The sequence below is a fragment of the Etheostoma cragini genome, chromosome 8 (genome assembly GCF_013103735.1).
Source record: "Etheostoma cragini isolate CJK2018 chromosome 8, CSU_Ecrag_1.0, whole genome shotgun sequence".
Classification (NCBI taxonomy): Eukaryota; Metazoa; Chordata; class Actinopteri; order Perciformes; family Percidae; genus Etheostoma; species Etheostoma cragini.
Window position 1 is genome coordinate 1591261 of NC_048414.1, and position 14383 is coordinate 1605643.

At 43.4% G+C, this 14383-nt stretch overlaps 1 protein-coding gene across 1 annotated transcript in view; it reads left to right on the top strand.

The window, feature by feature from the left end:
• wasla (WASP like actin nucleation promoting factor a) overlaps window positions 1–14383 on the top strand; it is a 27627-nt gene that overhangs the window by 7704 nt on the left and 5540 nt on the right. The window contains exons 2-7 of the mRNA XM_034879013.1: window positions 621–755; window positions 2580–2666; window positions 3202–3298; window positions 5747–5770; window positions 11042–11243; window positions 11573–11615. Of these exons, the coding sequence (XP_034734904.1) occupies window positions 621–755; window positions 2580–2666; window positions 3202–3298; window positions 5747–5770; window positions 11042–11243; window positions 11573–11615 (588 nt within the window). The remainder of the gene's footprint in view (window positions 1–620; window positions 756–2579; window positions 2667–3201; window positions 3299–5746; window positions 5771–11041; window positions 11244–11572; window positions 11616–14383) is intronic.

Consider the following 14383-nt stretch of genomic DNA (forward strand, 5'->3'; position numbering starts at 1 on the left):
GGGGGGGGGGAGAGAGAGAGAGGGATGACACGGAGCAAAGGCCCGCACTCCTGCTGCGTTGAGGAGTAAACCTCCATATATGGGCGCCCGCTCTACCAACGGAGCACCCTGGGCGCCCGGTCAGTGCAAAGCCACGACACATCACACATGAATGCACGGGCATAATATCAACCTAGTTGACCCCTTACTTTACTTGTTTTTCGGCACATTTGACAGTCCAATGTGAAGATATTTGCATGTTCAGACTGATAGCCAAAGGTCTCTGTCTTTGTGTTTCTAACCTGGTGAAGCAGACGTGTGCTGTGCGTAGTCCTTATCCCCGTTTCAAATGTTTTGCTTCATGTAGACTTCCTCTTCCTCGTTGGCTCCGTGACACACGCAGCCTGGAGGCCTTTCACTTTCTGTAGGAATCCAGACACCTGACACGTGTTTTTTGGGGATATTAAATGTTAATTCTTTGGTGATTAAAAATACATTTTGACAAAATTGACGAGGTAAAACTCACCCCACCTTCTTTTATCAACACCCAAACGAACAAACACCGATAGAAGATGTCACTGTAACTACGACGCTTTTCTGATGGCGTTCCCCGCCCTGTGCTTGGTCCCCTGTGTGTTCAGACGCTGTGCTCGGCCGTGGTCCAGCTGTACGGCGCGGACCGCAGCTGCTGCTGGGTGAAGAGGTGCTGCGGCGTGGCCTGCCTGGTCAAGGACAACCCGCAGAGGTCCTACTTCATCAGAGTGTTCGACATCAAGGTGAGCGAGGCCGCGCTGTGGAGGAGACCCCTGAAACGCCGTGACTAAACCCAACAGAAATAACATAAATAGTGTTATGTTATTATATTACAATATGTTCATACTGTTCATATTGTAATATAATAACATACTATTTATCACACTATCCCTTGCACTATGCTCCAAATTTAAATAATTTTATTGATCTCTTCATTGCACTCATGCCTCCATATTGTTCTGTTTAGAGTATGTATGTATTGTGTGTGTATATTTTTTGTTTTGGTTGTTTTGTGTGTGTAAGCACAGTGTGAGCGACAATGCTCCAATGAAATATTCCTCGTATGTGTCCTCATACCTGGTAAAAACAGCTGATTCTGATTTGACCACCGCTGTTGGGTTTAGTTACGGCGTTTCAGGGGTTTCCTCCAATCAAGCATCTTAAAGCTTTAGTGCAGAACTTCATGATATTTATGAACATCCGTCACATTCAAGCCGTTGACAAATGAGTTACGTCAAAGCTCCACACAACTCTCACGGTGTTTCCCTGTATGGATACTTCCCGAGGATTGTGGCCTCCGGCGACTTACCCGTACAGAAACTTGAGTGAAGATATTGACCTCTTCTGAGGAGTCCATGTTTTTTTAATCCTCCGTATCCCCCTTGGCTACTAGCAACTGCGTAGGGGGGGGGGGGGAGCGGTCATGGACGGCTGGTCTCCTGAGGATGTGCCAATTTATTACTTAGAATTCCTAATGGGGGCGACAGAAGCTATGCACCAAAACATATTTTCCCCATAACATATTTTATTAATTTATTTTTTACAGGCAAGTCATTAAGAACAGGTTCTTATTTACAATGGCGGCCTGACAAGTGCCATAGCCACTTAGGGAAAGAGAAGGAGGGCTAGTTAATAAATACATTATAAACACATAGTTTAGAAATTTCATTAAATACAATTTGAATTACTACGCAGAAAACAATACGAGGTAACTGCACAGATATTGTATCTCGTAGTAACATGTATCTTAATTTAATCTATACAAAAACTGAAGTGTAAAATATATTACTCTTGCTAGAAGGACCATTAGCAAATTACCCAAAAGTTTTCCAAAAGTTAGTAAATGCCTGGTAACTGTACTCAACATTTCATTAGAATAAAGTTCAAGTTGCTCGATGTTACTTCAAGCACTAATGCTTAGGAAACACCCTGAGCCGTTCGTCCCTCTTCACTCCCGTCCGCTGCACTGCCTCTAGACACTGTCCGTATTTAGGAAATAAATCATCATCATTTAAAAATGATGTGGAATTTATTGTGAAGCCCTTATGGATCGAAGTCAATTTCCAGCCGCTGATGTGTGTTTATCCATATGGAAATCCTAGTTTGGGGACCAAACCTGCAGAGACTCAAAACAGGCTGCATATTTATCCCGTTTGTTGTTGCAGGAGTCTGCAGGTGGGTTGAAATGACAACACAGATTATTTGAAAACCCTCCTTGGTGGTGCATTCTAGCACCCTTGACGTTTTAATAATTGAGTCTTCTAACCAAATTGATCTCTATAATTGAGCTCTGTTGTCAGAAAATCAATGAAAGAAAGGCCAACAATGTGCTTGTTTCTATGAACCTTGAAATATCTCATTACTTATTTGTCTTAATAGAAACTAACTGAGCAGTTGTAACCATCTGGAAGGAAATCTTAAAAACTCCTGGTTTGCTTCTTAAATGAATAGCAAGACTTGAATGTGTCTCTGATTTGTACAAAGTGGATGGAGACCTACTGTGTCACACACGTGGTCCTTCTAAACATGAACATTGTGGTGTTTTTTTTTGTTTGTTTTTTTTGCAGGAAGGGAAAACCATGTTTGAACAGGAGCTTTACCACAACTTCTCCATCAGCAGCTCCAGATCCTACTTCATCTCGTTCACAGGCGATGTAAGTGTGCAGCTCGAAACCACCGCAGCTAGTCTCGCTGATCAGGCCCCGGTCTGTTTAACAAGGTGTGATCAGGGGCAGAGCAGAGGGCTCCCGAAGGCTTTTTATTAGACTAAAATGAATTTAAAATAAAGTTGTGTGCTTAATCAGACCATTACATTACAGATCTTTTTATTTTTCAATCTGAATTCTTTTTGTTAACACAAACTGCAAAATGATCGTCTTAAAACTGACACACGTACCACAGTGACTGTATCATTTGAGCTCAAATTGATGTGAGGGTTATAAGTCCATACACCCAGAATGTGAAATGTGTAAAGGTGTTTAGCAGTGTGAACAAATCTAGACCGGGCCTGATGAAAACTACTAAAATGACAGGGATCAGTGTTGTTGTTGTACCAGTTTTCTAAAAAATAAAAATCCAAAGTTAACAATACTTCAATTCTGATCCACACTTCCTTCTAGTAGCCACCTTGTCGTTGTAATAATCTGTGATTCTTCTTCTTCTTCTTCTTCTTCTTCTTCTTCCTCTCAGACCTGTCAGGTCGGTCTGAACTTCGCCAGTGAAGAAGAGGCCAGAAGATTCCGAGCCGCCATCAACGACCTGCTCAACCGACGACAGCGCAAAACCGGTACGTGTTACTGCTTCCGTTTTATCTTCTCTCTCTGCTTCCTTTCACACCTGGGCTCAGACTGAAGAACACTCGCCACCTCTTCTCCTAACAAGATCTCCTCCTCAGTCCCAAACTCGGCCTCGCTCATGTCCCGCTGCATAAAATCGTCTCGTCCCAGGGACTAAACTGGGGGAGAGTTTGTGTCTGCATCAGCATCGTAAACGAGGAGGATCGTGGTTTTGCCACTCTGATATCTGAATGGCCTTTGGATAGAGATGTGTGGAAGTAGAAAGGAGGATTTAGAAGAATCCCACGAGCTGTCGGACATTTTGTCTTCAGATTGTTAATAAATTAAGCACGAGTCATAAACACTGTGCGGGATTCTTTGGTCTCTTCTAGGGGTGTGCAAAAAAAAATTTGATTCAAGCGCTACAATTCAAAATGTATTCATAGAATTCCAAAAACTGAATTTTCATATATTATCATTTAATTTATCATGACAGATACATACTTTATTGATCCCCAAGGTCCCAGTAGCTTAGACATCACACACAACGTACACATACATCACAACAGAATGATAAACACAATGATATGAAAGGACATACGTAGATTCATGCATACATACATACATACATGCATACATGCATGCATACATGCATACATGCATGCATGCATGTATGCATGCATGGGGAAAGTAACTACATTTACATCCTATGAAGGATTTTTCTTTTAACGGAGAATTGTTTTTGAATCGAATCGTGAGCCTAAAAATCTGACTCGAATTGTGAAAGTTTCTGAATCGTACATCCCTAGTCTCTTCTCAGTCAGGACTTCTTTATCCTAATCACCAATTTATTGGGGAGTTCCTTCTTGATTGAAGCCTTCAATTCAATTGAGTGTGTAGAAAATGACCAAAACAAACCATTTCAGCTAAAGGTGCTCTCAAAAAAGTGTGTGAATGTTTTGTTGTTTAAGTTTGTGAAGTGCACTGCCTCATGGTCCAGCGGAGGATGTTCCTGAAATCAGTAAACCAAAGTAACAAATGCATGAATTGCAAAATCATGACACCGAAGAATCTAAGAAGCGGAGTGTGGATTTAAAAATCCAACGTTAAGTTTATTTTCATTGTCGGTTAATCTGAAAATTTTCTAGAGATTAGAAACCATTCACTTACAAGAAGCTGGAGTCATTTGACCTTTTTTACATTAAACCGTTTGTGCCGGATGCTTCGCGCCGACACATATACCGCCGGTTACTACGTTGCGCAACTCTGAACCTCCTGCCGGCCGCTGCGTGGCGCAGAATTTTGTGTTCGTCGGTCTTTTCATGACGCGTGCCGGAGAGAACGCACTGTCATTGGTTCAAATACACAGGAGGCGGGTCTTGGGCAGGGACATGCAGGTGGAAGATGGTGAGGAGTTTGGGAGGGAGGATGTGGTAGATGATGATGATGATGATGATGATGATGATGATGAAGAAGTGCTGCATGATCCTTTGCGCAACGCAGCAACCGGCGCTAGATGTAATGTGAACGTGCGAAGCATCCGGCACAAACGGGTTAAAAATGACTTAAACCGATCATCAAAATAGTCTGTGATTAATTTCATTCATCTTTGCAGCTCTAAACATCACCTTCAAAGTTAAGACTGTTTGCAGTCTTAGTAAAAAAGCAGCTGGTTTACACAAAAACCAAAACAATCCGGAGGACTCCGCTGGCGTGCTGAAAACAGATCACAACCTTGTCCGACTTGCCTGCCTTTTTGCCACATTCATCTTAGCACTCTTGCCATAAAAAGAACATCACCAATAAAACCACAACATAGATAGATAGATAGATAGATAGGTAGATAGATGCAAAGAGATGTGTTGCGTTGCCGATGGTTCAGGACAAGGTTTTCAGGATAATGACAGAACTGGAGCCAAGATATTAAATTCCAACCAACAAGTTCACATGTGGGTTGAGCTCAAATTGATGTGAGGGTTACAAGTCCTTACACCCAGAATGTGTGAAGGTGTTTACCAGATGAGGACACGAGTTAAGGTTTGGTTTGGGACAGTGTTCTTCTTTCCTCTGCTGCTCTGAGCTCATTGGGTCCCTTTCCCTGTCGTATCGTCTCCGGAGTGCAGCTCCTCTCAGCATGCCGGCCTTTTGGAAGCGCACCACCCAAACTGTGATCAGTCCAAAGCGAAGCCTCACAGAGCTGGGACACAAATGTGTTTTATGAGACACAAGCGGACTCTCAAAGCTTTTGCTTCTCCTCTTCTGCTCCTTTCGAAGACTTCCTGAACTCTCTTTCTGACTGTTTCGCCCGAGGTGTCAAAGACGCCGCGCAGCTTGTTTTCTCTGACGGCGTTCACACATGCAGTCGTCTTCTGTCGCTTCTTAAAAAAAAAACTAAATAGCTTCCATTTTGTGTTGATTTTGTTCTGAAACTTTAATTTTGTAAATTTTGTCTTTTGCAGAGAAGAGAGGTGACCCTAAAAATGGTACGTTGAACTCTTAATATTGATATCGATTGAGTGTGCTTGGTCACTCAGACCTGGATTTCTTTAAGTGAGAGCTGCAGATCTGGGGTCTGTTTGGGACAGTTGTTGTCCTGCATGGGGTTCAGTGACTAAAACAGACACATGGCTAAAACCTAGTCCAGGTTAGGAAACGTTACCAGAAATGCCAACACTATAATACAGACACAAATGTATTATTTACATTTGAAATGATCCCAAAAGAAGAAGAGTGAAATGATTCAACCTTCTTTACATTGTTGTATGATTGGATAATGCTGTTTGAACTTGGATGAATACCTTTTCCAGTCCAGTGAGACTCCATCACTATTGAAGCCCCGTCCTTATTGGAGCCCGTCGTTGCCATGTGGCTCTAAATATTGAGTTGCTGCATGTTGCATTGGGCCCTCTGCCGTCTACTCAGTGGTTAGATTGAAGAGCGAGCATTATCTTGAGTGGCAGCGCCTGGGGGAATTTAAGCTGTATTATTGTGCCCTTGACACTAACACAGGAAGCTGTTTCTATTGAAATCTGCACATATTTTGATGCTAAGCTTCTAATTTATTTTACCAATGACTGTTTTTTTTTCTTCTTCTCATTCAACTGTTGCTCGGAGGGATCTTTGTCCCTTTCAGTTGTCAGTCTGGTTGAACCATTGTACAGCGTTTTGGTTCTCAATGTACAAAATTAGTAAGATCTATTTGTAAAAAGGACTTTCAACAACCTAAAAGTATCCAAGACCATTCATACGTACTGCAAAGGGCTAGTCCTCTAAGGTAGAGCTGGGCAGTATATTGATCTTATATCGATATTGTGATATGAGACTAGATATCATCTTAGATTTTGGATATTATCATATCACCATATGGCTAAAGTGCTGACTTTTGCATTACAATAATGTTTGCCTTTACCCACTTAGTCATTATATACACATTAATGATGATAAAGTATCAAAAATCTCATTGTGTAAATATTTTTGGAAAGCCCCAAAAACACTACAATATTGTTGCAGTATCGACATCAAGGTATTTGTATATAAATATTGTGATATTTGATTTTCTCCACATCGCCCAGCCCTACTCTCAGGTTTCTGACTGTAATCAAGCTTTTGTGGCATGAGATACAGACTTTTTTTAACGGTAGTGGACGTATCCAAATACCGACTGTGGTTGTACAAAGCAGCTTGTCTGAGCATCGATGCTCATCTAGTGTCTCCTGCAGAAGTAGATGGTATTTGCGTGACTGGATGATTAATGCCAGGAGACTGTAGGGTGGAGTTGTGGTGTTTCCTGACACGTTAGCCGTGTTGTCATACAGACGGCGTGACTCACACACTGTCGCAGAGTGGAGTCTGCCGCAAGGTTAATCTTGTCAGCAGGAAGGCCATCTGTGCCAAATGTAGACCACATGGTCTTTGTTGTTGTTCCCTTTAAACCCTGTTGTGATGCCCATTCGGCCTAATCTATAATCCCCACGGTCACTGCTGCTGAACGTTTGTTGTGGTCCTTTTTATAGTTTCTCAATTTAGGTTTTTATTAGAAGCAGTGCGCCTGGATTGGCATGAACATGTTAACCATATCACTGTAAATGTGCCAGGATTATATCAACAGCACCGACACGTTGCTGTTGTGTTTTTGCAAAGTCTTCTGACAAAAATCCGAAAGATAAAAGGTCTCCAACATGTGTTGCAGGGGAACTTTGGTATGTGGAGAGCTGGGTACAGCACAGCCACTCTTTCTGCCCATTTACCCAGATGGTCAGTCACGGTACTGCAACAGAAACATTTTCCCTATCAACCTCCATAACAGGGACTTCTGTTCCCTTTGGCAGGACACCTACAATTGGAAACGGCATCAATTCTAACCTTGCCATGTTAAACCCTTGCCATTTAATAATATACGGTCTAACCCTTTTAAGTCAAGGTCGTCGCCCACGACAGGAGGATACATGCTTTATAGGTCTTATTAAATATCTCCAGATCAATACAGTGTAGAGAGTTAGTTTTGAGGAATGCATCGTTTCACCAAGGTGCTCTGACAGTTGTAGGTCATCCAGAAGCTTTTGTAATCCATCATGGAATAATAGTGTTGTTGTAACTTGAATACATTGTTAACAGAGGGAGAGAGATAGCAATAGTTTGAAATGAAACATTAATGTGACATCCCTGCAGCCTGCACATCCTGATAGCCCACGTTCCCCTGAATATATACAGGATGTAGATAGCCTGATTGTGCACAACAGGGTAAAGGTTATACAAGCAGTGACAAAAATGGCTTAGACATCAGAGTTAACCTCTGTTTCTGCTCAGTCGCACAACAATTGAAAGGGAACAAAATACTGATTGGATTTCGGCCAGATTTAAAGTGACATAAATGGTGGTTGTATAGATGGAAGATTTTTTTTTTTTCAGATTGATTTTAGTTTAATGTGAACACATTCTTTCAATAAGAGACCATAGTGAAAGTTCAGCAATTTAGCACGCCGTTTTAGATGTGAAGGATCTCCACTTCCTCCCACTGTACAAAAGTGAAGTCAAAATATGCCGTGTTGTAATTCTGGCGCCCTACTCTGCGTCGTGGTAATGCACCAATCGCTAGAAAATCCCAGTAAACAAACCCCTATGTGATAAGATCTACCTAAGATGATAGAAACAGTGTTTGGGGAAAATGAGTTCGGTCCATGTCCCAGCCCCTAACCTGGAGGCTGCGGGGTTTATGACCTTATCTGCAGCCAGACACAAGGGGGGTGATCCAGTTTTGGCATCAGTCATACAGTCCATGCATCAACCCCTGGTCTGGAGGCCGGAGACTGTTAAAATACACACCAGTACCTTGTGGGTGTTTATTGCACTGAAGGCCAGAACGGCGAGCGAAGAGATGTTTTCAGATTTTACCCGGGTTAATGTGGACGTTGCCTACAGTAAAGGGAGATGACAGGTGTTCCAAACTTTGTGAACGACACAACTTCTGAATGCATTGTGGTAAAAGTAGATTTTGGGTACTCCAGGCTGAAAAGTAAGCATGACCAGCTGACAGCTCGTGAGCAGCAGCAGCAGGTAAAATTGTAAATGCTATTTTACCTCCTTTTGTTCACGATGGCGTTCAGGTGCAGGAAAACTGAGTTGTGAGTAATGGGCCTAGTGCAATGTTTCCCAAACGTAGGGTCGCGACCCAAAATGGGTCGCAGACCTGTTTTATTGGGTCTTAAACTGTCAGAGAACAGACTAGATGCTCAGCATGACCTCAGAATGGCACTTTCAAAAACCAAACCTAGACTAGATCAGCTGGTTGATATCTCCAACCAGCCACATACATCTCATTAAATTCAAGTCAGCATTATTTTAAAAAATGTTGGTGTCGGTACTGAGGGACGATGGGAGGGGATAAGAACATGAGTTGAGAAATAATGGATCATAATGGAATAAATATACTTCATATACATTTAAATTCATGGTTTTGTTCTGTAAATTTGGGTCCCGGGGAGACACCAAATTTCTCTTTTGGGTATTGAGCTGAAAAAGTTTGGGAACCACTGGCCTAGTGCATCAGAGCTTTAATTTAGCTCTGGTCCTCTGCAGCTGTCTACATGACGTCCCAACGGACTGTTTACTTCCATTAAGGCTGCTGACTGTTGGCAAACATTTTTGGCTGACTGTTGGCCGCAAAGAGCAGGATCAACATATAATGAACAAATCAGTCGTCTCTTCAATTAACTCCATGGATTTGGGAGTGAGATCGTTGTTTCATTGAAGTTTGTCTCCAGTGGCACTCTGACATTTCAACTGTGAAACACGAGACTAACGGAGGGACGTCGTTGCTCTGGGAGATGAATGTGTGTTTGCCTCCCCACTCCTCCTCACATGTATTGTTCTTGTCTCCATTGTAAGAACAGCTATATAAAAAAAAAAAGGTTTGCAGTTCAGGAATAACGCACACTAGGTTGGGAATGTTGAAGGCTCGCCTCGGTCTCTCGGTGCCTGATGGGAACTCACGGGCCTTTTAATAATAATAAGACCTTTTATTATCCATCGAGGGGAATTAGACGGTGAAGTTGTTGGTGGTCAGATTTGTTTTGGGAAGAACCCCGAGAGTCTAAGCGAGTCCAGCAGCTTTCCTTCCCTGCTCGCAACCTGCGACCTCCGTAGAATCCGAATTCTTTGGAGTTTGGATGCTCTGCACCCTGGTGTTCGTGGCCGGACGCAGGTTTTTCTTGGCAAACAGATCAGGAGAATAGCATTTTGTGACACGGTACCTAAGTATTGACATGCTTTTCACTGACGTTCTCAAATGCTAAATGTTGTCTGCAGTCGAACAGCAACTTCGTCTGAATGAAATTCAGTCTCAAGAAATTAGATTTTTACTTCACTGTTTTCATCACATTGGTATCAAAGCTTTGTAATAAATGAATTTTCATTACTTGATATACAGAAGACTTTCCGTCAGTACTGTAAAACCACTCCTCTTTAGTACCCAGGCCTACACAGAACCACCCCATGAAGCTCTGCTTGGGAGTGGGGGGGAACAGCCGCCCTGTCCGTCCTGGTCCTCGGGGGACGGCAGATTTGAGGCGCGCCTGTTGCTCCTGGTCATAAACATCCAACATTCATGTGTAGCCCCGGGATTTGGACTGGGATTAGCAGTGGATTAGTGGTTTATGTCCGATGCTGCTGCTGTTTGTGGAGATTACGGGGAATTCGAGGACTGAATTCTTTGGATGGACATGAGGAGACGGGCTGCCGCTTGACCTTTTTATATTAGAGAAGATGGATCGTAAAAGCTCAATAAGAGAGTTTACAACCTTTGCTATGTTGATCCCTCAGGTACCAGAGATTACAAAAGGCATAGTGAAGACAGTGTGTCAGAGTCAGTTAAATTACTACAGTAAAAAGCTGCCAGCGTCCCCATAAGATGCAGTCTTCATTACAGCTACTATATCCACAGGTCTTCAGGGGACTGCAGATGAAAAGGGTCTTTAAGCTAACTCACAAATAAATAGAAAACATGGTTCAAGTGTGAAAAAACATTGCGGTCTGTTATATTAAGCATTTTCTGTTTTAACTTATTGAACTATGCAGAAAGCCTGAATAGCCTGGTGCAAGAGGGAAGATTATGGGATTGTTAAAATCTGAGGGGTCCATCCTCTGAGGAGCAGCAATGGGATCAATACAATGACCAAGTGGCATTTCTGTGTTCTAAAATGGACCACAGCTCGTGAACATGTCTCCCTCTCCCTCCCTCCCTCCCTCCCTGAGTGCAGGTCCAGCTCTGCACATCGCCACCGTGGACATCAAGAACCCGGAGATCAACAACGTCAGATTCCACAACTCCCACAGCCACCAGCAGCCATACCACCTCAACAACATGCTGAGCCACAGCGGCTTGAACAGGAAGGACAAGAAGACCAAAAGCAAGAAGAAGAAGCTGACCAAGGCTGACATCGGCACGCCCAGCAACTTCCAGTGAGTCCCTTTAAATGTTTAGTTTTGTTGGACCAACGGTCCAAAACCCCAAGATTTTCTGTTTATTAGAACGATAGGAATACTGGTGAATCTGACCCAGCCATAAACATGTTGCGTTAGGGTCTGAGAACGTTCAATGACCACACTGTCTCTCTGACTGATGTCACCCTCACTGATGGGAGTGTGTTTGTGTGTGTGGGCTCACTATTTAGCATGTGCACATGGCCGCCAACGTGCTGTAATTCTGTATATTAATGTGTGTGTGTGTGTGTGTGTGTGTGTGTGTGTGTGTGTGTGATCTCACCACATATCTCTCCCGTCTTCTTCAGGCACATCGGTCACGTGGGCTGGGATCCAAACACAGGTTTTGATGTGAGTACCCCCTTCACACACACACACACACACACACACACACACACACTAACACCGACACACACACACAGAAGCACAATAGTGACCTGTGTGGTGGCTGCATGATGAAATCACACAATAGGCTCTTTTTGCTTCCTGTTCATATTCACAAACATCTCGCTGCGTCTCAGAAGACACAGAATGTCCCAGAGAGAACCGGGCTGCACGCCCGTTAACTCATTAAAGGGTTCCCTGCACACTGTAGGGATTAATACATAGATATTGAACTCATCCTAATGCAGTCAAAGCACTTGTCTCTTTTTTTCCCACAATCACAAAAAGCCTGAGTTTCATGAGTAATTGTGGCACTAAATAAAAAGCTGCTATCTCACGTCACAAAAACCTACTCCTGCACCTCGTCCTCCTCATGTCGTATTTATGAAGTCGTGTTGACCTGATATTTATTAGTTATTCGGCACCTTGTGAAACTGGCTTTTAATCCCAAACACATTGACCATGGCGTGTCTGCACAGCCACTGCAGATCTGCCGCAGGGTGAGCTGTCAGAAAGCTCCTCTTCGTATTCATCATTATTGATGATGTTGCTGCACAAAATAAAGTGCTTTAGCTGTCGCCCGTTGTGTTTCTACAGAGAGGAAAACACTTGCAACAGCAGAGAGAGGTCCATCCAATTTAAAATATGTTGCACATTTATCACAATTTATGGCAATATAGCTAGCATCTAACGTTAGCTCCCCCGCTGTGCTGGGGAGTCTGATGATGTCTGGCTATGGGAGACAAGCGTCTAGCAACGTTGTTGTGGATGCTGCGGTCTCAGCCTGGCGACCTCCGTGAACTTCTAGTCTGGGGACGAAGGGGCGGTGGAGACGACGCTCCAGGATTTTGAATTCGTACTGCAGTAACTATTTTAAACACTAGCTGTCAGTATTACATATCGCACATTTAACATAATAAAGCAATCATGTAATAAAAGTAAAAAAAATGAATAAATATGTGCATCCTGATGAAAATAACTGGAATTGTGTCATGTTGTATCGTTAGTGTCATCAGTTAAGGTTTGATTAATGTTTGAAGGCTGTTCGGGAACCCCAAGTGGTTTCCCGGAGCAACGGGAGATGGTGATGCGTGTCCTCGCTGAGTTTGCCCGCTAACGAGCGTCGTGTTTAGACCGACGGGATCAACGAGCAAGAAGGGGACTGCTGCTTTCCATTCACTGCCTCGTTGTTTGTCTCCGTTTACCCGGCTGACCGAGCACACCGAACGATCCGGGAGACACGTCGGTCACACGCCAGACGGCCCCAGAATGCACTGCAGCGTGACAGGAACAAGAGCTGGGATGTTTCCTTGGGAAAAGACGGCGGTTGAGTTGCTGTCAGGGTTCAGGCAGCTTGTAGTTCTGCCTGTTGGCCACCAGGTGCCACACTGCCACGGTGTAGTTCCTCGTCCCTGCAGAGGAAGGAGACTGCTAATGTACTGTGTACAAAACGAATACACATTCAAACAGAGCTCAGGAAGGAGGTAGTTTTAATTTAATAAGCCTCAATGAACACCTCATGCCTGTGGGAGGAGTCTTGGTGTACATGTATTGCATTAAATGGCCATGGCAATATTCTAATACTTTTCTAATATTCTAAACTGTACTTTTCTTCCTAAGTTTCCCTTAATACATAAATACGTAAAAAGACGTGCATACAGCATTTCACTTGAGTAAAAGTCCAACAGTGTTACCAACAAGATTTGCTTTTGAAAAAAGTAAGTCTAAAATGTAAGTGTACTTGAAGTGTCAGACATATCGTCCAGACACCCCACGGAGGGCTCGTGGTGACGCTTCCCTTCCTGTTGATTGACTCTCTGGCCACGCCGAAATCCCAGCCAGTCTTTCCTTTACCCTCAGCCTCGTAATTAGCTCATTTACTGACCTAAAAGTACTAATAGCACAGTGTAAAAATACTCCATTACAAGTAAAAGTCCTGTACTTACAACCTTACTGACTCAACAGTATGGAAGTATTATCCGCGGTGTGTACTGCCGGGCTGTAAGTCTTGGTGTAGTTGTACTGGAAGTCTTGGTGTAGTTGTGCTGGAGGTCAGCTGGAGGTCAGCTGGAGGTCAGCTGGAGGTCTCTCTAATAGACTCAGGGACGAGAGGCCTTCATTTAATTGAATTATCCCATTCTAAAATTAACATGAACCCGAGGTTATCTGTCTTTTCGGAGTTAAAAGCTTCACAAGCGATTGCTGATGTAACCTTAAAGAGCTCGCTGGTTGTCTGACACACACACACACACACACACACACACACACACACACACACACACACACACACACACACACACACACACACACCAGCAACAGAGCAGCCACAGGTGAGCCTAGCATGACGGTCTGTCCTTCAAGTGTACATTAGTGTTATGAGTAATTATGTTTTTATATAGATGTGCACTGTGACAACCAATGGGAATTATCGCTGTTATCTCTGGTGTAATATATTTATTGTCCCTGTTTTCAATAAGCCAAAACAAATTGAAACTATAAGCTTTGTTGTCTCCCCAGCTGTCTAAATAACATTTTAATGTATTATTTACAAGTTTGTTAAAGAGAGACCTATCTCTTGCCCTTTCAGACGCCGCCCTGCTCTCCCTCCTCTCCCTCCTCCTTCCTCTCCCTCTCCTCCTCCCTGTCCTCTCCCTGTCCCTCTCTCTCTCCTCTCCCTCTCCTCTCCCTCCTCCTTCCTCTCCCTCTCCTCCTCCCTGTCCTCTCCCTGTCCCTCT